The sequence below is a fragment of the Rhinichthys klamathensis genome, unplaced genomic scaffold, assembly GCF_029890125.1.
Source record: "Rhinichthys klamathensis goyatoka isolate OS25496 unplaced genomic scaffold, OSU_Roscu_1.1 h1tg000244l_1, whole genome shotgun sequence".
In the NCBI taxonomy this organism is placed as follows: domain Eukaryota; kingdom Metazoa; phylum Chordata; class Actinopteri; order Cypriniformes; family Leuciscidae; genus Rhinichthys; species Rhinichthys klamathensis.
Genome location: NW_026606766.1, coordinates 1,238,288 through 1,265,938, shown reverse-complemented (window position 1 = coordinate 1,265,938; position 27,651 = coordinate 1,238,288). Strand labels below are relative to the sequence as shown.

Genomic DNA, 27,651 nt, shown 5'->3' with positions numbered 1-27,651 from the left:
GTTCATAAGTCGACAGCATTGCTGAGTATTTTCTGCTTAAAACTGCAGTGAACCAAAGACAGTCTCAAAAACACGGTTTGAAATCGCTGGTGTTTCTGACGTCACAAACGACCTTGTGACTAGGGGTGTAAGAAAAAATCGATACACTTGAGTATCGCGATATTTTATTTTGCAATACTGTATCGATTTTCAAAAACGCAATATCGATTTTTTTTTTAGTTTACGTGCAAAAATATTCATACTATTGCCGTGGTTCGCGTTTATGTTGTGTTTAAATCCCTACCACTAGATGGCTAGAATGAGACGCACCACTAGTGTCCTCGCCTACAGTGTCTATGATTTTGATTAATATGCGCGAGGGAGAGAGAGCAAGACAGCGCGCGTGTTGTTTGAAGACGTGAGAGTGCGCGCGCGCGGCCGGGGCGCTCTCTCTCTGTCTCTCTCTCTCTCTCTCTCTCTCTCTCTCTCTCTCTCTCTCTCTCTCTCTCTCTCTCTCTCTCTCTCTGCTCGTTTGCGTCCTGTCAAGCGCAGCAGTCTTTCTATTCTACATCACTCACCGATAAAAAAAGGCTTTGGCGGGACACAAATTTGTTTTGGCAGCCGCTAAAAAGCGGACGATTTGACGGGTTTTAAAAGATTAAATACAACCCGAAACTAAAAAACAGACCCCTCCTCTATTTGAGACTGGCCTTTATTTACCCAAACCTGTCGCCACTCGCCACATCAGGCGTGTAAAAGAGACCGGCGTCTATATGGGACTCGCTATTATTTGAAGTTTTACGGTATGTGTTGGATGTACCCTGTATAAATAATAGTGCAAGCATTTTTTTAATGACAGATTGCCCCTCAGATTGCACCTTATGTGTTATGCATTAGCCTAGATGTCACAGTAAGGGGCTATGTATTTTCTTTAACTGACTATTTATATATTTGTTCCTCAATGTTTCCTTTAGGAATTGGGGATATTCAAATTAATTAACCAATCATTAATACCATTGATCAGCCCTACCTAACGTGGATGTTTTTTCCACTAAGAAACAAACATTGTTATGTTATTTTGATTTATACTGTGAAGCTTTGATACAATTGTGAAAAGCGCTATATAAATATACTTGACTTGACTTGAATTGTGTTCGTGTTTTTGCAACACAAAACGTGTTGGATGTACCCTGTGTACTAGGAATAGTGCAAGCATTTATTTATTTTTATTGACATAGACAGATGTCTTTTCTTTTTTCAGATTGCACACATGTGTGTATGTTATGTATTGTGACAGGGGCTATGTATTTTCTTTTATTAAGGCCTACTTGAGCATATACAAATTTGCTCACTAAGAACCTGTGAACCACAATCCCAAACTGGCAGTTTGATTTTCTGTGTACTGAATTGTTTATCTAAAGTAAACTTGTTTGAATTTTATGCACATCATGTCTTTTTTTTTAAATAATACTTTCTAAAATTGTAGTCCTACTTTAAAAAAATCGCAATATATCGCCTTATGCACAGTATCGAAATATATCGCAATATATTGAATCGTGACCCATGTATCGCGATACGTATCGTATCGCCAGATTCTTGCCAATACACAGCCCTACTTGTGACCAATCAGATCAACGTGTGATCGTCAACCAGTGGATCTCTGGAGGCGGGGCTCATTTGCATATTCATAGAACAATGTATACAAACTGAGGCAAGAGTGTCGAGTTACATTCAAGCTACCGGTACTTTAAGGCATTTATTGAAAAAAATGTTTAAATATGTAATTTTGGTGATCAAAGATGAGTTTTAAGAGATACAATTATTGACTACAGGGGGACTCTCGCTAAAATAACATTCCCTTCCACTTGCAGCATCTCTTCTCTGATGACGAGGGCGGGGCTATAACCTGTCACTCACATGAGATCAACCAATAGCAAACCACAACCATCCAATCGATTCCTCACGGACAAAATCAAGCCCCGTCCTATTTGTTCTTGTTCCAGAAGCCGTTTCACTCGGGTATACGACACAATAGGGAAGAAAAGTCTATCAAAACTTGTTTCAGGCTGACTTTAAGTAAATCATGAAACAGGAAGGAATTGCTAGTCACAATTAAATTAACTAGTAATAATAAGGGAATTGAAAGCTAAAAGCAATGAGACGTGGGATGTGGCACAGTGATTAACAAGACAAATGAAGGTTGCCGACCCCAGGTTTACAGGCACAAAGATAATGTAATAGTAATGTAAATGTGAGGTAAGTACTAGTGAGATGGCCGGCGTAATGGAAATTGTAGGCTGGTCCAATCATAGGGCACAACAAAACGTCCACATTCAGTCTCCTCCACTCCGCTATCACCTCATCGATGTATTCCTACCGATGAGAAAACCGAAAAACCTTTCACACACCCTCAAAATACATACAATCACCACTTAATATTAATAATAAAATCGAAAAAATAAAATTCTACCTCAATATTTACGTGCTGTCTCCACAATTCTGCTACAGACCTTGCAAAAGAAAAAAGAAAAAAAGCGATTAAAGGAATGGTATCATTTCAATTCTGCTAAGTTCTATTGTAAAATATTATTACAATGACTGTTTTCTACGTGAATATATTTTAAAATGTAATTTATTCCTGTGATCAAAGCTGAATTTCCAGCATCATTACTCCAGTCTTCAGTGTCACATGATCCTTCAGAAATCACTCTAATATGATGATTTGCTGCTCAAGAAATATTTATGATTATTATCAATGTTGAAAACAGTTGCTTCAGATTATTGTAGAAATCATGATACATGTCAGGATTCTTTAATGCATAGAAAGGTCAAACATTCACAGTTTGTAATAATGTAGAGGTCTTTACTGCCACTTTATCCTTGCTGAATATAAGTATTAATTTGATTCCAATAAATCTTATGCTGGGTACATCTTATAAGATTTTCAAAATGTGATAGACCACAAACATGAGGAGAAAAAATCCTAGATTGAACCGTTTTGCTCCTATAGTGTGTGGTGTGCCATGATGTGACAAAGACAGCACACCACACACGAACAGATTTTCAACCAGAGTCTCGACTGTGAACACACGAAATCTCGCAAAATCTCGCGAGACTTCACAATAATGTCCACATTAATTTCAGTCTGTGCTGCGCCATGACTGCGTTTGTTATGCTTCCGTCTTCCATCATCTCGCTTTCTGATTGGATATTGTTTCGTTTCACGTGATAATCTCCAGAACGTGCGCGCGTTTGTCCTCGGGGTTCCCCCCACACATCAGGATTTCTGATCGTAAATATTCAACATGTTGAATATGTACATGTTGAATATTTACGATTCGCGATCGGAGCGGCTCCGATGTTCTTCCGAGCAGGTTCGGACACTCTTAACACACCTCACATCAAGGGAGAATCTGATAAGATAATCTGTAGAACCATCAAGATAATCGGGACATACCTAGGATTGTCGGAAGGGGGAAAATCTGCCCAAAATCAGCCCGATTATCTTTAGGTGTGTACCCAGCATTACTGACCCGCATTTAGTGTTCAGTGTATTTCTAAATATCTCTCAAAACTTTAATTTGTAAATTTAAAAAAATAAAAACAATCGTATCTTAAATTACACTCAAGAACACAAGATTTATCAGCATAATTATATGAATTATGCAAATTAATATAAACAAAAAATGTCTGTAGCTTACCCAACTCCAGCAGTTGCTTTCAGGCTTGCAGACAAACGCAGACACTGGAGAAAGTAATCCAAACATAAAAACATATCAGCTTGAATATGACAGATTGCTTAATTAGATGCGAAACAACATTTACAGAACTCACAACAGGCTTCAGAACAACAGAGAGTATCTTCTTTATGAAGCCTGGGACGCTCAACATGGCGGCCTGATCCCGGACAGACGGGTCAATGGGGCCGGACTTCCTGAAATCACACACATATTGACATACATAATGTGTGATTACTATGAATCAGAGGTGACTACAGCGTCTTTAATGAGGCCAGAAACACTGGAATAGTTCTAATGGATATCAATCATGACGTGTGAATGTGCTGATACCAGACGTACAGATGACTGTAGAAGGTCCCGCCTCCATCAGCCATGACCCCTTTATAAGCAAACTCATGGAAGACTTCGTAGAGCCGTAGAGGTGGGAAAGGAACAAGCTGAAATGTGAACAACACACCAGACCAGAACATCAGACCTGCTTTTCAAGTCTAAATTATATTAAGCCTTAAAGGTGCCCTAGAATGTTTTTATTTTATTTTATTTTATTTTATAATGTTTCCTGGGTTGCCCTTATAATGTTAGTTAGTATCAAAAATAGTCATAATTTAGAAATAAAAGGCACTTTTCCTAGCCTGATTTTAGGCTCTGGTTTGAATGCTCTGTTTGAAGGGGCATGTCAGCTGTGTGTAACCGGTCTCTGCTGTGATTGGCTGACATGTTTGCATATGAAATAGCCATGTACTACATGTGAAACTCTCTCGAATAATTTTACTACAGCTATTATACGTTTTTATTACAGCTATCGAGATTAACGAATCGTGAGATGTTTTTAACGTATTTAGATCTATTCCCATCACATACAATGTTGCCGTGATGAGCATTGAGCAGCAGAGAATGAAGATCTTAATGCAACGCAGTTTCTGCACTCTCTCTAATGCTTTCATATTTTTGTGTTCATGTGTACATCCAAACACTGAGCAACTGCAAATTTGCACATTTTTGGATCCGTACATATTAATGATCCCGACTGTTGCGTCACAGTCGGTGTTATGTGGAGATTCGCCTGTTTTTCAGGGGTGTTTTTCAAAAACGAGATTTAAGTAAGAAGGAGAAAACAATGGTGTTTGAGACTCACTGTATGTCATGTCCATGTACTGAACTCTTGTTATTTAACTATGCCAAAATAAATTCAATTTCACATTCTAGGGCACCTTTAAAGTTCTGCATAATTAAGGGCGTGGCCACTTGAGTGACACACTAAAAAAAATTATGTGTTGGCTTTATTTAACTTTGTTATGTAAACAGGTTCCACAGGTTCCACATAACAGGGTTACGTTAAACAAACATAATTTGTTCATGTAACTTCAACATCATGGAAGTCATTTTAAGCGATCCAATTAAACTCTGAGCTGAGTGTTAAATGTACACTGAGGCAGTGTTAAAGTTAATGAGATGATTAAGTGAATAATTGAGTGATGATTGAGCATCACTGAAGACACATGATGTTAACAAGCAGAATCACTGAAGAAGAAAACCGGAATTATGGAGATGAGTGTGTGTTTTAGTTGGGCTCTTGACCCCCACATTATTAACTTTAGATTACGTTTGGCTTCTGTACATGAGTTATAACAGCCAGATGATCTGATCAAATAGAAAAGGTGATCTGATGATGTTGGTTGTGTTTAACATAATCATTATATCACAAAAAAAAAAGAGAAACAAAAAGAAACTTCTAAATAAAAAATATTTTATGTAGGCACACACAGACATCAAGAATCAGACTGTGAATCTCAACAATGGTGACAATTATAAAGCATGTTGCAGTCACTGATCTATATAGAATGACTGGATAGCTCATGACGTCATAAACAGTGAAGCCACCGCGCCGCCATATTGTGATTCCCTAGTGAGCTCACGCGTTCTATTGAATCAATAGGAAATTGTATGATTTGACTGAGAAAACATTGCATAACGAGACACCGTCTTTAAATCTAAAGTCTCCCTGAGCAGTTTTACAACGCAAACATCCTAAGCATTTAAATGGGTATTTGTTTAAAGTCGGAAATTATTCCTGCTTACTAAAAATTAAGTATATGTGAATTGTGAACTTAAAATTTAGCTCTTTCTGATTGTGTTTTACAGATAGATCAGTAGTCTGTTCAAGTATTTGATTAGTTAGCAAGAACATGTCCAGGAAATGCCTAATACAAATTGTATGGGTTAATGTACACCTGTTTCACCTCTTATTTACCCCTTATTTACACTGCACACATCTGCGGCGCGTTTACAGCTGCGACACGGCTACCGGAGCTGATCGCGCCCACAAATCGGCAAATCACGTGGAAATGCTCCCGGTGTGAGTTGACACCGCGTGAAGGTAGGAATAAAACATTGTCGGAGCCATAATGCGCCGCAGATGTGTGCAGTGTAAATAAGGGGTTTACACATAGGCCTACTCCGTTTGCAGTGCATATTTTTTACCATACCCATGTCAACAGGTTGGAGCTTTCACTGCACGCGGATGCGGTGCGTGCAGAGATCGTTTGTGCTGCAGGCGCTGAATTAAAGTGACAGCGCATGGTTCGTGGTCAAACTGAACACGGATTGACATGAAAATATTAAATATATGCATTTAATTAAATTTATAAGAAGTAATGCATTGAATAATACGTTTATTGGGTTTAAACTTGAATACGTCTGTGAAAGAATGCATAGTAGGCTATACATTTTTTTTAAACAACACGGAAATAGCGACAATTGTGCATATAAATGACTATATATGGGCTTAAAGTACAACCTGTGAGCAGTTTTTCAAGATCCTTTTAAGGTCATCTTAAAAGTGCCGTCGGAGCTACCTATCTCTGTATAACGGCCGTTGGAGCCCTCTGCTGGTAGGGAATCGTAAGATGGCCGCTCGAACACTTCCGGTGGCTTCACTGCCTGGTGGCAGTTTAGAACGTCATGAGCTATCCAGTCATTATATAGATCAGTGATTGCAGTTGCAGTGCATTCTGGGTGCCACCAATCAAAACTCATTCATGGCGCCCATCATGCATTGCATTGCATTGCACTGAATAAATAATGAGCTTATGTTCAGAGGTGATCTGTTTGTCACCATTGTTGAGATTCATATGCTAAAAATTGATGTCTGTGTGTGCCTGCATACAAATCTTTTTTTGAGAAGTTTTTTTTATTTTTATTGATTTGCTCATTTGGATTTCTTTGAAAAGTCTAAATAAATGGTGAGCTGAGTGAGTTCACGCAGTGATATTGCGCAAAGCTTCTGTGTTGCACGTCACACGTATCACACACATGACCAGCGTCGGCCAATAGTGAGCCTGCGTGTGACATAAAACCCAGAAGCTGTGCGCAATATCACCACGTGAACTCACTCGAGGCCCACAGAGAAGGAAATGAATAGTTGAATAAAGTCGTTATTTTTGTTTGTTTTTTTGCGCACAAAAAGTATTCTCGTCGCTTGATAAACTTAAGGTTGAGCCGCTGTAGTCACTCGGACTATTTTAACGATGTCTTTCATAACTTTTGGGCCGGCCAGTTTCGATCCCTTAAGAAGCCTATGGAGGAGTGATCAGCTCTCAGATTTAATCACAAATATCTTCATTTGTGTTCCGAAGATGAACGAAAGTCTTACGGGGTTGAACAACATGAGGGAGAGTCATTACTGACATTTTTGGGTGAACTAACCCTTTAATGTAGTGTAGTGTAGTTGTGTACCGTGTGCCCCGCTCTCTCCAGCAGGGCTTTAGTCTCCCTGAAGGCCCTGGCCATGCTTGGAGACGGCTGCTGCAAACCATTGTTCTCATAATAACCAATCCTCAGGGGCTCTGAGCTCTCATACACCTGTTTCATAAGAGGAAAGTATCATGGATTCTGCTTTCACCTATAATTGACCTATAAAGAAACATTTGATGTGCTATATTCATACAGGACCTTTTGGTTGAATGGTATGGGAGGAACAGTGGGATCCAATGTGAACATATCTTGGCAAAGTAGAGCCCGCAAACACAGAGCCACGCTCTCGACGTCTCTTGCCAACGGGCCAAGAGAGGACAACACTGTAATCCAGCACATAGATGTCGTCTTATATTTCAGTTCGTTTACAGTTCAAAACTAGACGTGATAAACCTGTCTTACCTGACTTCTGGCCTTTGACACAAGAACCGATTCCTTGTCCACTAAACAAGGTTGATAAAAAAATAAAGCAAATCAAAGAACAAGAAAAAACAAGTAGATTATATGCACAACATCTCAACAATAGAGCTACAGGTGAATCTCACAAAACATGTCAATCTAAAATCAAATCAAATTCTATTATGATTAAAGAAATGTTCATGCATCATGACAATGTTTACAGAAATTGAGCACATTTACTGTGACTTTTGTGTCCCTTTTAACGTATAAACGTTTTTATTTACAAATACAGTATGTTATTATAAGCATTTAACCCTATGTTACCAAATTCCCCTTTTTATATTAGTACATACGCTCATTTTAATTATGAAAAAAGATTATGCAAGCAAAGTCTAGTATTTTTTCTATCTTTTTTAAAAATTTTTTTAGATATTAATAGATATAATGCATTATTCAAAATACTTGAAGTTTTTTTCCTATGTTATGCAATATGCATCCACCCTGTTGCCATTATAACTATTCCTTAATGACCATAATCATACTCTTGATTATGATACTATGTGCTCTTAACCATAATCATAACCTACACACAAAAAATGATAACATCATCATCACTTTAAAGTGACACCTGTAAGCTGTAAATGTGTTTACGTGTTTTTTCAAATGTTGTTAGATTCGTCTCTTAAATGATCAACTCTGTTACCTCGACTTTCTATAGTAAACAGTATGGCAATATGGGCATTAAATAATACTTCTAATAAACACCTTGTAGTGTCATGATGACCTTGAGCACAAGGTTAGTAATGGCTCAACATCATGAAACATCAACCCTGTTACTGTTTAAACATAGCAAAATCTCAACATACATTAATTTACCTTGAGGTGGCACAAGGCATTTTATAAAACACTTATTTGTACGAACCTTAGCCTCTTCGATGTGGGCTTAAATCCACAAATCCCACAGAAGGCTGATGGAATACGAACGCTCCCTCCAATGTCAGTGCCAATGCCCAGGATAGATCCGCCTCCTCCAATCAGAGCTCCCTCTCCTCCAGATGAACCGCCAGGCGTCTTCTGGAAGTTGCAGGGGTTCAAGGTTTGCCCATAAATGGGGTTACTGCATTCATAACTACAGTAGATACAAACACAGAGGGGTTGGGTTGGTTACAATTGAATAGTGGTGTAACATCAAAATGCAAAACAATACAAAAATACAGCAATATGTATCGTGGATAGTGACAATTGTGTATAGTTCACCCAAAATGAAAATTACTGTGAGAAAAAATTCAAGTTTACAGAGTTTTAGTGTCAGTACTACATTAAACTATTATATATAATGTATAATAATGCAATGAGGGAACATGTGTGGGTCCTGATAATGCCAAACGTCTTATGTTAGCAGTAAAAAGTATTATTTTTAGGGGTGTAACGAGACCCTCATGTCACGATTCGATACATATCACGATACTGAACTACTCACGATACGATATTATTGCGATACTCCAAGACATGATAAAAGGTTAACAAAAAATGTACTGTTGATTAAAATGCTAACTTTGATATTACATTGTGGGTTTAAATGAATAGGTTTGGACTAAGTGCTTGTAACCCAAGGACAATAGACACACCAGAATAACAATATTCATGATTCTGAAGCTGAAAACACAGAATAATTTTTAGACGAATATGCTTTACTCGGTCACTGACTAGATATATTTAAAATAATGCAGGACACTTTTTACTGGTAACAAGACATTTGGCATTATCCTGACACACAAATATTCCCCCATTGCTTTATTATACATTATAATCAACATTATGTATAGTAGTTTAATGTAGTACTGACTAAAACGTAGTACTTTAATTTTTTTCTCACACAGCAATTTTTCATTTGGGGGAACTATCCACGATACATATTGTTGCATTTTTGTATTGCGATATACACTCACCGGCCACTTTATTAGGTACCCCATGCTAGTAACGGGTTGGACCCCCTTTTGCCTTCAGAACTGCCTCAATTCTTCGTGGCATAGATTCAACAAGGTGCTGGAAGCATTCCTCAGGGAGTTTGGTCCATATTGACATGATGGCATCACACAGTTGCCGCAGATTTGTCGGCTGCACATCCATGATGCGAATCTCCCGTTCCACCACATCCCAAAGATGCTCTATTGGGTTGAGATCTGGTGACTGTGGAGGCCATTTTAGTACAGTGAACTCATTGTCATGTTCAAGAAACCAATTTGAAATGATTAGAGCTTTGTGACATGGTGGAAGTAGCCATCAGAGGATGGGTACATGGTGGCCATAAAGGGATGGACATGGTCAGAAACAATGCTCAGGTAGGCCGTGGCATTTAAACGATGCCCAATTGGCACTAAGGGGCCTAAAGTGTGCCAGGAAAACATCCCCCACACCATTACACCACCACCACCAGCCTGCACAGTGGTAACAAGGCATGATGGTTCCATGTTCTCATTCTGTTTACGCCAAATTCTGACTCTAACATCTGAATGTCTCAACAGAAATCGAGACTCATCAGACCAGGCAACATTTTTCCAGTCTTCAACTGTTCAATTTTGGTGAGCTCTTGCAAATTGTAGCCTCTTTTTCCTATTTGTAGTGGAGATGAGTGGTACCCGGTGGAGTCTTCTGCTGTTGTAGCCCATCCGCCTCAAGGTTGTGCGTGTTGTGGCTTCACAAATGCTTTGCTGCATACCTCGGTTGTAACGAGTGGTTATTTCAGTCACTGTTGCCCTTCTATCAGCTCGAACCAGTCTGGCCATTCTCCTCTGACCTCTGGCATCAACAAGGCATTTCCGCCCACAGAACTGCCGCTCACTGGATGTTTTTTCTTTTTCGGACCATTCTCTGTAAACCCTAGAGATGGTTGTGCGTGAAAATCCCAGTAGATTAGCAGTTTCTGAAATACTCAGACCAGCCCTTCTGGCACCAACAATCATGTCACGTTCAAAGTCACTCAAATCACCTTTCTTCCCCATACTGATGCTCGGTTTGAACTGCAGGAGATTGTCTTGACCATGTCTACATGCCTAAATGCACTGAGTTGCCGCCATGTGATTGGCTGCTTAGAAATTAAGTGTTAACGAGCAGTTGGCCAGGTGTACCTAATAAAGTGGCCGGTGAGTGTATTGTGGCATGATATATTGTTACACCCCTAATTATTTTTGATATATTTATTCAGAGTGCAAGCATATTCGTCTAAAATAATTAGTTTTTTCCAGCTTCAGAATCATGAATATTGTTATTCTGGTGTCTCTATTGTCCTGTGCATTGGGTTTCCTGCGCCAAGTCCAAGACTATTCATTTACACACACAATGTATAACCAAATTTAGCATTTTAATCAACAGTTCATTTTTTTGTTAACCTTTTACCTTATGTCTTGGATTATTTTCGCAATAATATCGTATCGTGATATGAGGGTATCGTTACACCCCTACAATTGAACTAATCGAAAAAGTCTCAATGGATACAAAGGTACAAAATCTCCGTCACTCTCTCAGTTCCTCTGTGGTAGAACAAGCTTTCAACCTGATTTCCTGAGACCATCACAACCTTCAAGAAACAACTAAAGACACGTTGTCACTTCTGCTCTAGTTTCTGTAATAGTCTAGCTGACCCATGAAACTTTTGTCAAATTTCAACTCTCGTAAAATGTTTAATGATTGTGGAGCCGCAGGTGTTTATGACTGTTTATGTTAAACCACTCTTGAATTTGTTTTTCAGTACAAAGGTCTTGAAAATCATGGTTCAGCATAAGTTAAGCCTTACATTTCACACATTTCCCATGTGATAGCAGCCCATAATGCCATTAAACCATCATTTTAGGTCTGCAACAAAGAAATGAAGTACTAGTATACACTCACCTAAAGGATTATTAGGAACACCATACTAATACTGTGTTTGACCCCTTTCGCCTTCAGAACTGCCTTAATTCTACGTGGCATTGATTCAACAAGGTGCTGAAAGCATTCTTTAGAAATGTTGGCCCATATTGATAGGATAGCATCTTGCAGTTGATGGAGATTTGTCAAAGTCAAAGTATCTTTATTTGTCTCCCCAAGGAGAAATTAGTTTTGGATAAAGAGATTGCCCCATGAAGATTTCAACAAAGACAAAGCACAGGTATAGGGTTAAAACAGTTAATGACAAAAAGTACATAAAACATGTAGGCTACTCAGAGAGCTGTGCAAATAGCAAATCACCAATTCCTAAATTCTGCTTATGCAAAAGTGATATCATATCATGTCCATGCATAACTTTCAATCACAGATATACAGTATGCGGCTATACAGAATTAAAAACAATTAAAAAACAAAAAAGTACATAGAATATTCAAGCTACCCAAGAGCTGTGCAAATTGCAAATGACCTTTTTCTAAACTCTACTTATGCAAAATTACTATCCTAACATGATCATACATAACAATTTAATCATGGATATACAATACATTAATAAATTCATAGTCATATATTCATCGCTGATCATTTATGAGCTTGATTGAGAGAGGAACAAATGAGCGCTTATACCTATTATATTTGCACAGAGGAACCCTGTACCTCTTTCCTGAGTTCAGTAACTCAAACTCTGTAAACAACGCATGAGTATCGTCAGATATAATGTTTTTAGCCTGCCTAATTGTTGTCTGGTCAAAAAGCTCCTGCGGGTTGAGGGGTGGCGATGTACCCATAATTTTGCCTGCCGTCTTGACCAAATTAAAAATCTGAGTTTTTGATTTGACTGTCAAATTTCCAAACCAACTGGTAATACCATATCGAAGAATGGACTCTATTGTTGCTCAATAAAAGATTAACATCATATTTTTACAGACCCCAAACACTCTAAGTCTACGCAAAAAATAGAGGCGCTGATGGGTTCTGGCACAAACATTTGTAACATGTGTGCGCCAACTCAGGTCATTATCAATAAACACCCCTAGGTAGTTAAAAGATGTCACCTGCCTGATATCATGACCATGAATAACCACAGGGCTCTGATCTCCAACTAATTTGTGGTCAACCAACATTTCCACAGTTTTTCGTGTGTTAATCTGAAGTTGATGTGAATCACACCACTTGACAAACTTGTCCACAGCAACTTGGTGGATATTCATGTTGCTTTCTTTATTAAGCAAACTAAGAAGGACAGTATCATCAGAGAATTTGACTATATATTGGTTTGGCTCATGGCTGACACAATCATTAGTATACAATGTAAACAGGAGAGGAGAGCTGACACACCCTTGAGGGGCGCCAGTGCTGCACACCGCTAGATCAGACAGAGAGGAGTTAAACTTCACCTGCTGTGGCCTGTTCGACAAAAAGGAATGATACCATCTAATTAAAAAAGGATTTACATTTAACTGAGTTAATCAACAAAAAGCAGTCTAGCATATGCAACAGGACTTTCAAGGTGCTTCAAGGTTAAGTGCGTTATTGTCGATAAAGCATCACTTGTACTACGTTTTTTTGTATAAGCGAATTGGTATTTATCTAAAAAAATTTCCACATCTGTGTGGAGTTTCTCTATCATAAGCCTCTCTAAAGATTTAAAAACATTAGAAGTAATGGCCACTGGCCGATAGTCATTATTCTCCTGGGGGCATGCCTTTTTGGGTACTGCAATAATGATAGATTTTTTCCAGAGTTGTGGTACTGTACATGTATCTATAGAAAGCTGAAATATTTTATGCCAGGCTGGTGACGGTTCTTCTGCAAAAGTTTTTAAAAGAAAAGCGGACAGGTTGTCAGGGCCTGTTGCTTTACTTGTCTGCATATTTTTAAACACCTTAATAACAGTGTGTTTTTCAATTACAATTCTATCCAAATCAACATTACAAAAGACATTCTCTAGAACTGCAGCACATTCCCTAATATTATCTGAATTAAAACGCATGCGAAAAGTATTCAATTCATTTGCCTTTGCAATTTCGTTGTGAGCAAACAGGGGCTTATTTTTAATGACCATATTAGTCATTTTTCTGATAGAGTCCCAAAGTGTCTTTGTGTTTGAGTCTGACAGCTCTTTTTCTGCCCGCTTCTTGTACTGCTCCCGAGCTGCTTTTATTTGCAGATTAGGGTCTTTTTAATCTCGGACTTCTGCTTTGTTCCCAGTTCTGAAAGCTAGTTTCTTCCTGTTAATACATTCCTTAATGCCCTTTGTGATATAGGGTTTGTTATTAGGATACCGTTTAACTGTTTTCTGGGGTATAACAGAGTCAATACAGAAAGAAATGTATGTGGTGATTGATTCAGTAGCACTATCAATGTCTGCATCCTTAAAAAAGAGATTCCAGTCTGTGCAGAGGAAGCACCCCTTCAGCTCCTCTGTTTTATCACTAGACCATACTTTCACAGACTGGATTTCCGGTTTACTGGACTTAAAAACTGTGATCAGAATTATTCAAAGGGGGTCTGGGTCTAGCTGTATAGGCATCCTTGATATTGCCATAGCATTTATCAAGTATACTGTTGTTTCTAGTGTTACATTTCACATATTGATGAAATCCAGGTAAAGTTTTATCCAGGCTACAGTGGTTAAAATCGCCAAGTATCAGCATGGGAGCGTCAGGTTTGTTCTGTAGATGGCGATGGACGCAGTCTGTAATTGCCTTAGCTGCCATGCTAGCGTTCCCACTTGGGGGGACGTACACAACGCACACAAATATATTTGTGGGATGCACATCCAGGACACGAAGCTCCCATTCCACCACATCCCAAAGATGCTCTATTGGGTTGAGATCTGGTGACTGTGGGGGCCATTTTAGTACAGTGAACTCATTGTCATGTTCAAGAAACCAATTTGAAATGATTCGAGCTTTGTGACATGGTGCGTTATCCTGCTGGAAGTAGCCATCAGAGGATGGGTACATGGTGGCCATAAAGGGATGGACATGGTCAGAAACAATGCTCAGGTAGGCCGTGGCATTTAAACCATGCCCAATTGGCACTAAGGGGCCTAAAGTGTGCCCAGAAAACATCCCCCACACCATTACACCACCACCACCAGCCTGCACAGTGGTAACAAGGCATGATGGATCCATGTTCTCATTCTGTTTACGCCAAATTCTGACTCTAACATCTGAATGTCTCAACAGAAATCGAAACTCATCAGACCAGGCAACATTTTTCCAGTCTTCAACTGTCCAATTTTGGTGAGCTCCTGCAAATTGTAGCCTCTTTTTCCTATTTGTAGTGGAGATGAGTGGTACCCGGCGGGGTCTTCTGCTGTTGTAGCCCATCCGCCTCAAGGTTGTGCGTGTTGTGGCCAGGGGCGTAGCAGCCATTATAAAAGTGGGGGGGACAAAATGGTGTGGTGATGTGACCCAAAGGTCAGTCCTTCCAGAAAAATGCAGAGTTTTTTTGTGATTGTTGCGGGCAAAAATCCTTGATTATGCGGCGATGGAATATGCAGGATATTTGCAATTTTATGTGATGAAATTGGGGGAACTTGCAAAGACTGCGGTTTGATGAAAAAGAGAGAAAAAGTGATTCCCCAACACCCTGTTCTCACTAGGCTACTAAAGAGCTATTTCTTATTACTTCCTATGATAAGCAAACATACTACATCACAGAAAGTGCTGGAATATTTAATCTTGTTTTATTTCAGACCTTAAAATATGAAAAAAATGTTTCCTGTTTTACAGCTTTTTTTTCCATTTTTTTTTTTCAATGATGTTCATGTCGAGTAATTACGTCACTTCATAATGTTCCCATGGCAACCGGGGGAAACGGCTGCTCTCGTGTGAAGCAAACGCAACATTTTTCAACTTTCTGCTAAGATATATGTGACTTTTTTTTGCAACAAAAATGCGGGGATTATTAAATCATACAAGCCCCGCATATTTTGCGTGGAAATCGGCAATTTATACGGCAAAAGTGCGGCGTATTTGAAAAAAATGCCCCCGCATAAATATGCAGACTTTGGCTGATTATGCATTGAATCATGCGATCGCATAATCGCGTTTTTTTGGAGGGACTGAAAGGTGATGTTCATACTAATAAATTCTAGATGGAATAGCAATTGGCATTTTACAGCACCCTAGTGCCAATTTTGGGAACATGCCATGATAGTTTACAGCAACCTATTTTTGTGAAATCATACTCGAAATAAAAAAATATTGCAGGACTTGGGACTTTCACACAACTGTGGACATATATACTTTAATTTTATGAAATAAATATATTTTATGATATTTACAATATTTCAGTTAAACTAGGCCTACACTTGAACAATAACTTTTATCTTACTTCTTAACAGTTGGACAAAAAAAAGTGTTCAATGAGTACAGAACAGATTACATCTAGCCTACAGTAATTTTATACAACAGACATTTTATAAAAATATATCAATAAAACCTAAATCAATGTATTCGGTATTGGACATCAATTTAACATTGACATGTTGAATTTACATTGAATTTTGGTCACCCGACGTCGCAACCAAAATTTGACCAAATATCAACGTCTTATGACGTTGTGTGCCTGCTGGGAATAATCTGTTATGTCTCATTTAACAGACGCTTTTATCCAAAGCAATAAGTAGGAGAGCATTTAACACACACTCGACACAATCCGGCGCGACGTGACGAGGTCCATACGGGTTCTGTTGTCTTACACTTCTTACAGCGTTACAGTAGGTTAAATCATAACAAGGAAAATTTACGTGTGATTCATGTCATCGCGACATACTGTAACAGTGTGTGTTTGGAAAAAAATGATGTAGTCCTCTGCTTTTTTTCTGGGGTGCATAGACGGCCAAACAGCAAAGCGACTAAACAAACACGAAAATTCACAAGAGCAACAAAAGATTTAAAGCTCATGGCAGACGCGGCCAATAGATGCTTCGCGCTGTGATTGGCTGAATGTTAGCTCACTCAAGTCTAAGTAACAAATCAGAGAACACGGGCGGAAATATTGGCGCTGAGTAAAAAAAAATGCGGGGGACAGAATCACCTGTATCTAAAAGTGGGGGGGACGTGTCCCCCCCCGTCCCCCCCGGTTGTGGCTTCACAAATGCTTTGCTGCATACCTCGGTTGTAACGAGTGGTTATTTCAGTCAAAGTTGCTCTTCTATCAGCTTGAATCAGTCGGCCCATTCTCCTCTGACCTCTAGCATCAACAAGGCATTTTCGCCCACAGGACTGCCGCATACTGGATGTTTTTCCCTTTTCACACCATTCTTTGTAAACCCTAGAAATGGTTGTGCGTGAAAATCCCAGTAACTGAGCAGATTGTGAAATACTCAGACCGGCCCGTCTGGCACCAACAACCATGCCACGCTCAAAATTGCTTTTTCTCATTCTGACATTCAGTTTGGAGTTCAGGAGATTGTCTTGACCAGGACCACACCCCTAAATGCATTGAAGCAACTGCCATGTGATTGGTTGATTAGATAATTGCATTAATGAGAAATTGAACAGGTGTTCCTAATAATCCTTTTGGTGAGTGTATTAGACTAGTCCTTTTAGAAACAGCATACTAGCTTTTAAAAAGAAGGCTGAACAGAGGGCTTGCATGTCTCTGTTCTATAGAAAATAGTACCAAATAAATTGCTTTGCGAGGTGAGAAGGTGAAGAAAAGTCACTGCAAAATGAAAATAAAATGACACATTACCTTCTTTATTAAGTCATAAAAAATAAACCTCATCTTTAGGAGCATTATTATTATTATTTTTGCATTGTGACAATGTTGAAACATGCACATTTTTCCCCCAAATTCTCACAATGTTTTATTTTTATTTTATTTAAAAAAGCCAAATTAAATTCAGTACAACAAACACTGACATTTTAACTTACAACTGTACTTTACAATTTAAATAATATATATATATTTTCCCATTGTCATGAAAATAAGTTTTCACATTAACAACTGGAGGATAAATGTGCGTAGTTGTCATTAATAATGTCAGAAAAATACGAATTAACTTTATTGCCTAAGCTCCAGTAAAAGAGCTGCTAACTGCACGGTCTCTTCATACTCTCTCATTGGCTTAAGATTAATTCCCATGGCTCGTCATCTGACATCACCAGGTTTTCCCCGTGGGAATGATGCGCAGTGTTTACTCACCTGAGAAGGCCTTGTGGTATGTTGGTCTTGATGAACGGGATGGCGCCCTGTTTCTTTAGCACTGTAACCACCACACTGTCCATGACTGCAGGCTGATCCAAATTACCCACAACACCACATGAAGAATCATGACCCTGCACACGCAAACAGGAAGTTACGTACACCACAAACAGGAAGTCACCTCTCTTCACCTGCGTAATCCTCTGTTCTCTTATACTGACCTTATATCCAACGTTGTCCTTGATGCTGATCGGCACTCCGTACAGAAGACCTTTCTTTTGAGTGTTGATTTCCTTCAGTTGCGCCACAGACTCCATTAAGATCTCAGTGCCGCAGTTCAGATTCTTGTTCACCTCCAGAGCCTTTGAAGTGAGACATTACACATCTCAGTTTGTGATGCCAAGTGCTTTCATTCAAACAGACCTCAACAATAAGTGCTGATAATTGCTTATTGTTTGCATTATTATTTTTCTGCTGCTTTTCTGCACTTTTTTCTATCATCCCAAAGTAAAAAAAAAAAAATGATATAGTAATAAATCTTTTTTTTTTTATTGAAGCTTGTTTACACCACATAATAAAACATTTTAAAAGATAATTGCGACTTTTTATCTCCCAATTGCGAGTTTACATCACGCAAATCTGACTTATTTCTCAGAATTGCTAAATATAAAGTCAGAATTGCGAGATATAAAACAATTCTGACTTTATAACATACAATTGCGACATCTTTTCTCAAAATTGTGAGATATAAACTCGCAATTGTGAGTTATAAAGTCCGATTCTAAGGAAAAAAAAGACTTTTTTCCTCACAATTCTGACTTTAATACTCACAATTGCGACTATATCACGCAATTGTGAGAGAAAAAAAAGGTCAGAATTGTGAGATAAAAAGCCCGCAATTACCTTTTAACATTTTTTATTCTGTGGTGGAAAAAAGCTTCCATATAATCTATATGTATTCTATATGTATACCTTTGTTTTGTTTTTTACTACATAAGTATATATGCACGCAGATATATGACTGCAATCATGAAAACTCTCGGAATAGTTTGAGCATGCTACTGAATATGGCGATGATGTTAATGTATTTGGTCTTGGCGCCGGCGGACTCGATTCTCCCGCTGATGTTGCTGCTGCTGCAGAGTAAGTATGGACTTGCTACTAATAATAGATACACAGACACGCTGCTGTGAGAATGTAAGATATGCTGCTACTGTATAGGCAGACATACGCGAATCCCATAGCAGATCTGTGCAGGTGGAGCTGGGGAGGTGGAGGGGTCCAGAAAACTCTCAGGACAAGCCTACAGCGAACACTGAACTAGGCTATTTAAATATTGAGCAAGCAATCTCATTGGCTGCAGAATCACGCACGTCTTGCACGCACGTCTTGCACGCGGGCAACCGCTAATATTTGATGTAACGGGTAGATTAATGTTTACGTAGTCAATTGACCCTTCGCTAAGCCACGCCCGAAAACCGCCACTGGCCAATCGTGGCTTAGCAACCGTAACTAGGCGCGGGAGGTCTGTCAAGCTTTCGAGCGAGGGAAACAAGCCGACGCGTTGTGCGTATGGATTGTGCAAATCTGATACCCGGTCTCCTAAAAGTTTGGACGGTGGGGTGGAATTTTTTCTCTTCCTGAAACCTAAAAGCCAAAGGAGAGAAATCCCGGGCGGGGATCAGGCAGTGTGGAGACCCATTCACAACTAAATGTCGACAGGATTAAAAAAAAAAAAAAAACGCCTATAGTTGGAAATAATTGCGGTTCTTTGTTCATAATGCATATATTTGAACGTAAAATAAGACGATTAAAGGCAAGACGGAGGCTCACTGACATACTTTAAAATATATTTCAGCATTTTGTTAATCGACGGCCTACTAACGTTACCCCTGTAACTTTACCCCAGTCCGATCGCGGCTCTCCCGGTGTTAGATTGATGGATAAGCTGTTTGATTTGTAATTATTAGATTATCTTCACATTTCACTTACTCTGCTGTGCATGAACATAGCTGTTCAATTTGTGTGTTTCCCATGTGAATGGTCTGCTAAGGAGGCGGCTGCTGCTTGCGCTGGGACCTAACGTTATAGGCTTTAGCTTCAATTTTGATTAAATTATTCTCTAATCGGTTGCATATGTCGTGGATATATCCCTCGAATGCATACTGCAGTCCCTTTTGTCTTGCTCTCTCAGATATTTCACCTGTTCGCCAAAAATGACTAAATATCTCCTTGGGAATGTCTGACACCGGTGCATTCACACTGTAATAGACGTGGCAGCCGCGAAAGCTTGACAGGCGTAGAGTGCAGGTGCGAGCCGGGAATCAATAGGCACGGAGGACTGCGGGTCCAATAGCTGAATAGTTGACTATTTCAACTCAATTCGGTACCCACTCATAGGCAGCTGCTGTCAAACGGTCCCGTGCTGGTGTGTGTTCACACCCAAGCGTGCCGCACAAGCCCTGAAAAGTGAAGCCCAAGCGTTTCGATCGCCCCCGCCCCCAGTGGCCGGTTCCAGTATAGCTCATAAACCCCGCCTCCCCATGTTATTCAACTAAAGACCAACTAAACAATAAAATTACACTTCAAATATCATTTTTTCAAATATGGTTTCTGTCATTTACTGTAGTTTTTATCACGCTGATGTAATTTCAAGTGTTTGTTTTTAAAATAAGTTTGTTTTTAGTTAGTTATTTGATGCGGTGGTGTGACGTCATGATTGACAGCTGTGATTGACAACGTTCTCTGAGCGAAGTTGTCACTGAAGCACCAACGGACTTTTTTTCGGGATCTTCGGAGGACTGAGGAGATTGGAGCTTTAAATTGAATATCTAAATTTCTATAATTAATTTTAAAAAAGTGCAGGAGCGTGTGCTTGCGATTGATTCTGCGAGAGTGAGGGCGGGGCCTTGATTTCGCGGCTTTACTTCCGGCTCACGACTGCGCAGGTCTGGTCCCGAAATCGCTTCTGCGCAGACTCAAGTTCCAATATGTCAGCGCCATATCGGGACACTGGCGGCTTCAGTTCTGACCAATGGAAGAGAGCGAAGGGGCGTCGTCCATCTTTTTTTACAGTCTATGGTTCACACTCTCTGTAGTCTGAAGACCGTCAAAGGTTTCTAATTACAACGTGATTTGCAGAGATGAGAATTGTAGCCAATCGCGCTGCGACTCTTTGCTCACTTTCTGTATATAATCTATTCATAATTTGAATAAAAGTTTTATTTGTCATATACATTGCGGAGTTGCAGGAGAGACAACCGCGTTTAAATGCAGAGTGAATCTGCTCAAATATCCAGATAGCCTATTGCATGACAGCGAAGGCTCATGTTTGGCTTGTTCTTTTCATTTATAAAGACTGTAATCTACAAGCGTCTTTATAGCCTGTGATTTATGCACATTTGTTCAAAATAGCCTGTATGGGCAGATTGATCATATGAACCAGACAAAAGTTTTGTATTGTTTACTCTTATCTTTTTTCTGTTAATTATTACTATGTTGGGCTGCATGCCTATTTTTCCTAAATGCATCAACTCAAAATGCCTTTGATTTCCCGCATTATGACCAAATCAATTCAAATGAATTATTTGCATAATATCATAACTGCAATGTTATATTTTTTTTAGAAATTAGAAACAGTTTTTCTTTCTTGAAGAAGAGACATATTTATTTACTTATTTACTGAGATTTATAATATTGAGTAAAAATTAAAACTATTAGTAAATGGCATCTAGACAGCAAAAAGATGGATCAATGTTTAAAAAGATTTACAATAAAAAAGTTATTTGTAAACCTCTGGAGCTGGGAATAAACTCATAAATCCCATGAAGAGTTATCGACAGGTAAAATATGTCCGCAGTCACAACCTTTTCCATAAAAGCATGTAGAACCGCATCCGGCTGCAGGGAGCCTTCCTCGAGTCTCCCAGTGAGCTCCGACAAAGACAGAGACACTATTGAACTGCTCTCAAAGTCTGGGTTCTGGAGAGAAGAAACAAACATCAGATGTTCACATGTTCAGCTAGGGGAGACTGGGGCTAGTTGTCACAGTGGCTTGATCTCACAAACTTGAAGAAAAAGTCCAGTTACACAAATGCTTACAGTGGTTTTCTATGTTGGTTTCCAAACATTTAGTTAAAAATATATAGGGGAAGTTTTCCAGTATCATAATATTTTTCTGTATAAATCTAAATCTGTTAAGATGCACACAATAACACCACACTCACATACATTAGGTCAAAAGTCAATAATATAGTGAAGATAAACCGAGGGTTGTTCTCCATTAAAGTCAGATGGGGGAAAGTTGACACATTTAGTTTGTTTTAATTTTATTAATTTATTTAAATTTTATGGAATGATGGATTGATTACTTAATTTAATAAATTATTCATTGTATTTAATTAAATTAATTTTGCAAAAAAAAAAAAAAAATCCACTGTGACAACTTAGACAATATAGAGACAACATGATCATTTCAGAATTTCAATGGCCGTGGGAACCATGCCTTGATCTAAATGCATGACATGCATTTAAACACTCTATACATAATGCATAGGCTATCGCATTAATAATTGATGCATGTTAGATTTGTATTACCTGTATTTTAAATTGTTGCACTGCTTGTTCAGCCCGTTGAAGTGATTTATCACGTCTTTTCCGTGCGTTTAGTATTTTCTTCTGAATCTTCTGGTTATTTCTCCATTTCCAGCAGAGAATTAAGGCACCTGTACCGCAAACTGTGGCTGCAAATATCGGCGTCCAGTTAATATTCATATCTGAGGTAAATTGTTGCAAATTAAAGCTCTCCATAACTGTTGCTCAGTGTGTTGTGACAGTGTGTAGTCTGTCTCTGGGTCTTTAAGAACTCCAGAAGTGTTAACGACAATAATTGAACGTCCGAAGTTACAACTTTTAATCCATTTCCTGGTCGAGTGGATATCAGAGCCCTTCGTTAAAGAGGGAGACTACCATCTGCGCTCAAAATGGCCTAAAAGATCGAGATGGTCCTCATTGCAGAAAACGAAATCCAGGGGGAGGAGTTGGATCCAGATCCAACTCCTCCCACCTTACATATGACTAATCCTACACATCTACGCCGGGATCCCTAACCCCACCCCTTAGATCTGGATCTAACTCCGCCCCCTGGATCTCGTGTACTGCAATGAGGTGCTACTGGAGAGATCCAGACTGGGAGAAAGACTGTTCGTTTGAATGGAAGTCAATGGTTTGAATGGAAGTCAATGGCTATGTTTACATGTAAAACACAGGTTTATTAATGCCAATAAAAAGATTAAGGAATTGCCATTATTTCATTTGTTCGCCAAGAAATCCTTTTATCTTCACTTTAATTTTTGACAAGTTTTCTATCTCCATGTACTAAGATCTCTAAAGATCTCTTAATTCATGATCTAGTAGATATTAATTAGGCCATGCTGATCTAACCTTCCTAGTAAAAATGTGCCATATAATTATTATGCCATAACATGCATTTAAACAGTCTATATTTAACTTTTTGTATTGTATTAACAAGAACATTAACATAATATACACTTCACAATGATCGCAATGTATTCAACTGTTATATTCATAATAGCATTAAGGAAATATCAAAAGTAGAAAAAAAAAATTGAGAACGATAATTTACAAGAAATTACCAAGAGAAAAGGATTCTATAATTCAAAATATCCGTTTTCCTTTTAGGGCCTCCCTGCATACATAAGTTCAGTTTTAAAAAAGGTTTATTATTTGTCCATTTTTGTTTATGTATATGGTATTTTCCATACATAATTATTAAATTAATCACCAAATTTTGCTCCAAACTCTTACTCTTATACAATAAAAATATACACTCACCGGCCACTTTATTAGGTACACCTGTCCAACTGCTCGTTAACACTTAATTTCTAAGCAGCCAATCACATGGCGGCAACTCAGTGCATTTAGGCATGTAGACATGGTCAAGACAATCTCCTGCAGTTCAAACCGAGCATCAGTATGGGGAAGAAAGTTGATTTGAGTGACTTTGAACGTGGCATGATTGTTGGTGCCAGAAGGGCTGGTCTGAGTATTTCAGAAACTGCTAATCTACTGGGATTTTCACGCACAACCATCTCTAGGGTTTACAGAGAAAGGTCCGAAAAAGAAAAAACATCCAGTGAGCGGCAGTTCTGTGGGCGGAAATGCCTTGTTGATGCCAGAGGTCAGAGGAGAATGGCCAGACTGGTTCGAGCTGATAGAAGGGCAACAGTGACTGAAATAACCACTCGTTACAACCGAGGTATGCAGCAAAGCATTTGTGAAGCCACAACACGCACAACCTTGAGGCGGATGGGCTACAACAGCAGAAGACTCCACCGGGTACCACTCATCTCCACTACAAATAGGAAAAAGAGGCTACAATTTGCAAGAGCTCACCAAAATTGAACAGTTGAAGACTGGAAAAATGTTGCCTGGTCTGATGAGTCTTGATTTCTGTTGAGACATTCAGATGGTAGAGTCAGAATTTGGCGTAAACAGAATGAGAACATGGAACCATCATGCCTTGTTACCACTGTGCAGGCTGGTGGTGGTGGTGTAATGGTGTGGGGGATGTTTTCCTGGCACACTTTAGGCCCCTTAGTGCCAATTGGGCATCGTTTAAATGCCACGGCCTACCTGAGCATTGTTTCTGACCATGTCCATCCCTTTATGGCCACCATGTACCCATCCTCTGATGGCTACTTCCACCATGTCACAAAGCTCTAATCATTTCAAATTGGTTTCTTGAACATGACAATGAGTTCACTGTACTAAAATGGCCTCCACAGTCACCAGATCTCAACCCAATAGAGCATCTTTGGGATGTGGTGGAACGGGAGATTCGCATCATGGATGTGCAGCCGACAAATCTGCGGCAACTGTGTGATGCCATCATGTCAATATGGACCAAACTCCCTGAGGAATGCTTCCAGCACCTTGTTGAATCTATGCCACGAAGAATTGAGGCAGTTCTGAAGGCAAAAGGGGGTCCAACCCGTTACTAGCATGGGGCAGGGGCGTCGGACTGGGGGTAAAACCAGTACTGATTACCAGGGCCCCAAGGGGAGAGAGGGCCCTTGAAAAGTCTGGAATATATTTGATTTTACCTTGATATTTTCATTTCCTAATTAAATTTCATAATGAATGTCAGATGAAATGTAAAGTTAGTGTATTAACTGAATAACTTGGTTGATTGGTTGATTGATTGATTGACGGTCTTATGGTCCCACCCCTTGTTAATGCGCCAAATGGTTTAGTCCATCTGCACGCATTTTGTAAATAGGCTTGTTTGAGATGAGCAAAATCTGCGCAGAACCGATCACCGGTGATCAGCGCGAGATGCATGCCGGTTAGAAATGTGTCCGAGTGCGGTCCGCCTTGCTCTGATGTCATGCTGACGTGTGTCAAAAAACTCTCGCGACCGCAAGGCGCACGTGTTGGATTCTGCAGTCGCGCGCAGTTGCTCTCCACCGACTGCGCTGATCAAAAGCATGGGAAACGACTTGCTGACGGCACAGCTTAATGCTCATTGGTTTAAACAACCGTGATGTATTGTTCTCTTTTAAAATGTTTGATTTTAAAACTCTGATATCATGTTTTATGTGTATAGATAATGTGTGGATATCCCCAAACTCTCTGACAGTGCGATCTATGTGATGTAATTAAAAAAAAAAACACAAAAAAACACATAGGCCTATCTGTATTAAAGAAAAAATGATTCATAAACATATATGCCTATTTAAAATGGAATTAAATAAGTACTTGGGTGTCTTGTTCATTATATTTATTTTCATATTCAAGCAACAAAACTTAAAATACATCCAGTTTATTAGCAACACCGTGCACGAGTGTGAATCCCGTGAATCCCGCGATATCCGCCTTTGATCTCACAGGTGTCAGATCCACTGCGAGAAGAGCGATCTGTCCGGCTTGCCTGCGCTTTTTTCACTCCTCCTCTCACTGCAGCCGCCTACTCTCGACTACATTTCAGGCGAGGCAAGGCGCATCTCAAACAAGCCTAATGTTAGTTGAGCTGCATCTCGTTGAGCGCTGTAGAAATGTCTTTCTCAAAGAAAGCTAAATCAGGCCACCAAAAAAGAAAGGAAAGACAGGAGAAGGAAAGAAAACAAAATGAGGGGAAACAATTGGTTACTGACTTCTTTTCAAAGAAAGGTGAGCACAAACCAGAACACGAAATTTATAGTGCTAAACTGCTCGTTAGTGCTAAAAATGAACTGAGACAACCCAACGAGTTTCACTGTAGCTACAGAGCTACCAAGCTACCTATGAGTGAGACTAATTAGCCTATTATTGCTAATTTTAGATATTATAGCCTATTAATTTAAAATTTTAGTTTCAAATTAGGCTATTATAATGAAGTTTTGTATGCAAACAGCATTATTAGTGTACAGTTTATTTATTTAGCCTTTACCTCAGATTACATATAACCAAATTATCATCTGAAAGTGTATGTTCTGCCACATACACTTTCAGATGATAATTTGGTTATACGTGTAAACTGTACACTAATAATGCTGTTTGCATACAAAACTTCATTATAATAGCCTAATTTGAAACATGTTTAATTTTAAATTGATAGGCTGTTTGCATTGCATTGTGGGGTCCATCAGGACTGCCTATGCATAGGGCCCGGGATCTTGTGCTACGCCCCTGGCATGGGGTACCTAATAAAGTGGCCGGTGAGTGTATATCTTTACTAGATAGCTGAATCTTTAATTTTGTGAGTTTAAATATCATATGGATTCTTTCTCTATAAAGACACATGTAGTCTCCATGTCTCACTGGGTAAATCAAATGAATAACTTTATATATGTAACTTGTTTAACTTTACTGGTGAGACAGTAACTAAACTCCAGACATCTTTGCATTCAATCTGGTTATACATTAAATTCCAAAATGGTTTGCATTTAGGCCGTGATATTTTTCTGCATAATGTTTTTATATAAAAGTTAAAAAATGTTTTATCATTAATCTTCACAATGTTAATACTTAACTGATTATAGGGAGATAGACTCTTTAAACAATTACAGGGATCTTATAATAATTAAGGAATTCACAGTTATTAAATAAATGTCTATTATTCTTAAATAGACCAACTGTCTCACCAATATTATACCGAATAAGGACTTGTTTTTAAACGTAATATATTTGTTGTGGAGAAAAGTTATGTTTAAAAATAAGCATCTGTAATAATAATAATAATAATAAATAAAAAAAACAATGAAAACAAGAAAGCTTTACCAGAACCTTATTTATATCAAAATTATATCTTTAAAAAAAAACGAAACCTCCCAACTCTTCAATAATCAATTCAGGGAAAATATTCCATAAATATATAGGCCTACACAACAAATTGTCATGAAATTATGAAATTAACCAAAATAGTATCCACTTCTATTATGACTGATTGTGGAACAGCTGTATACACTAAACCTGATAACCCTTCAGTTTTGGATAATAATATTCTACCTTTTAATGATAGACTTGGTTCAAATGACGTTCATTCTCCAAGCCAACAGATGGCAGCAAAGCCTTTACAATGTAACGCAGATCAGCGCTAGTCGTATATAAATGTGGAAATATGTCATATACTACTTGCGTCTCTCGCTACAAACTACACTTTATTCAAAATTTGTGTCAGATACACAATTATA

The 27,651-nt window shown here is 38.8% G+C and overlaps 1 protein-coding gene across 1 annotated transcript in view; it reads right to left on the bottom strand.

Annotated features, from left to right (window-relative positions):
• Positions 1-22,835, bottom strand: part of LOC130100571 (fatty-acid amide hydrolase 1) — a 28,599-nt gene extending 5,764 nt beyond the window's left edge. Inside the window, exons 1-13 of the mRNA XM_056266055.1 lie at positions 22,556-22,835; positions 21,827-21,940; positions 18,182-18,322; positions 17,961-18,094; positions 8,794-9,000; positions 7,875-7,915; positions 7,671-7,795; positions 7,455-7,580; positions 4,059-4,156; positions 3,814-3,913; positions 3,681-3,724; positions 2,450-2,489; positions 2,244-2,352 (exon numbers count right to left, since the gene is read on the bottom strand). Of these exons, the coding sequence (XP_056122030.1) occupies positions 2,244-2,352; positions 2,450-2,489; positions 3,681-3,724; positions 3,814-3,913; positions 4,059-4,156; positions 7,455-7,580; positions 7,671-7,795; positions 7,875-7,915; positions 8,794-9,000; positions 17,961-18,094; positions 18,182-18,322; positions 21,827-21,940; positions 22,556-22,768 (1,492 nt within the window). The 5' untranslated portion in view covers positions 22,769-22,835. The remainder of the gene's footprint in view (positions 1-2,243; positions 2,353-2,449; positions 2,490-3,680; positions 3,725-3,813; positions 3,914-4,058; positions 4,157-7,454; positions 7,581-7,670; positions 7,796-7,874; positions 7,916-8,793; positions 9,001-17,960; positions 18,095-18,181; positions 18,323-21,826; positions 21,941-22,555) is intronic.
• Between the last annotated feature and the right edge of the window lie 4,816 nt (positions 22,836-27,651).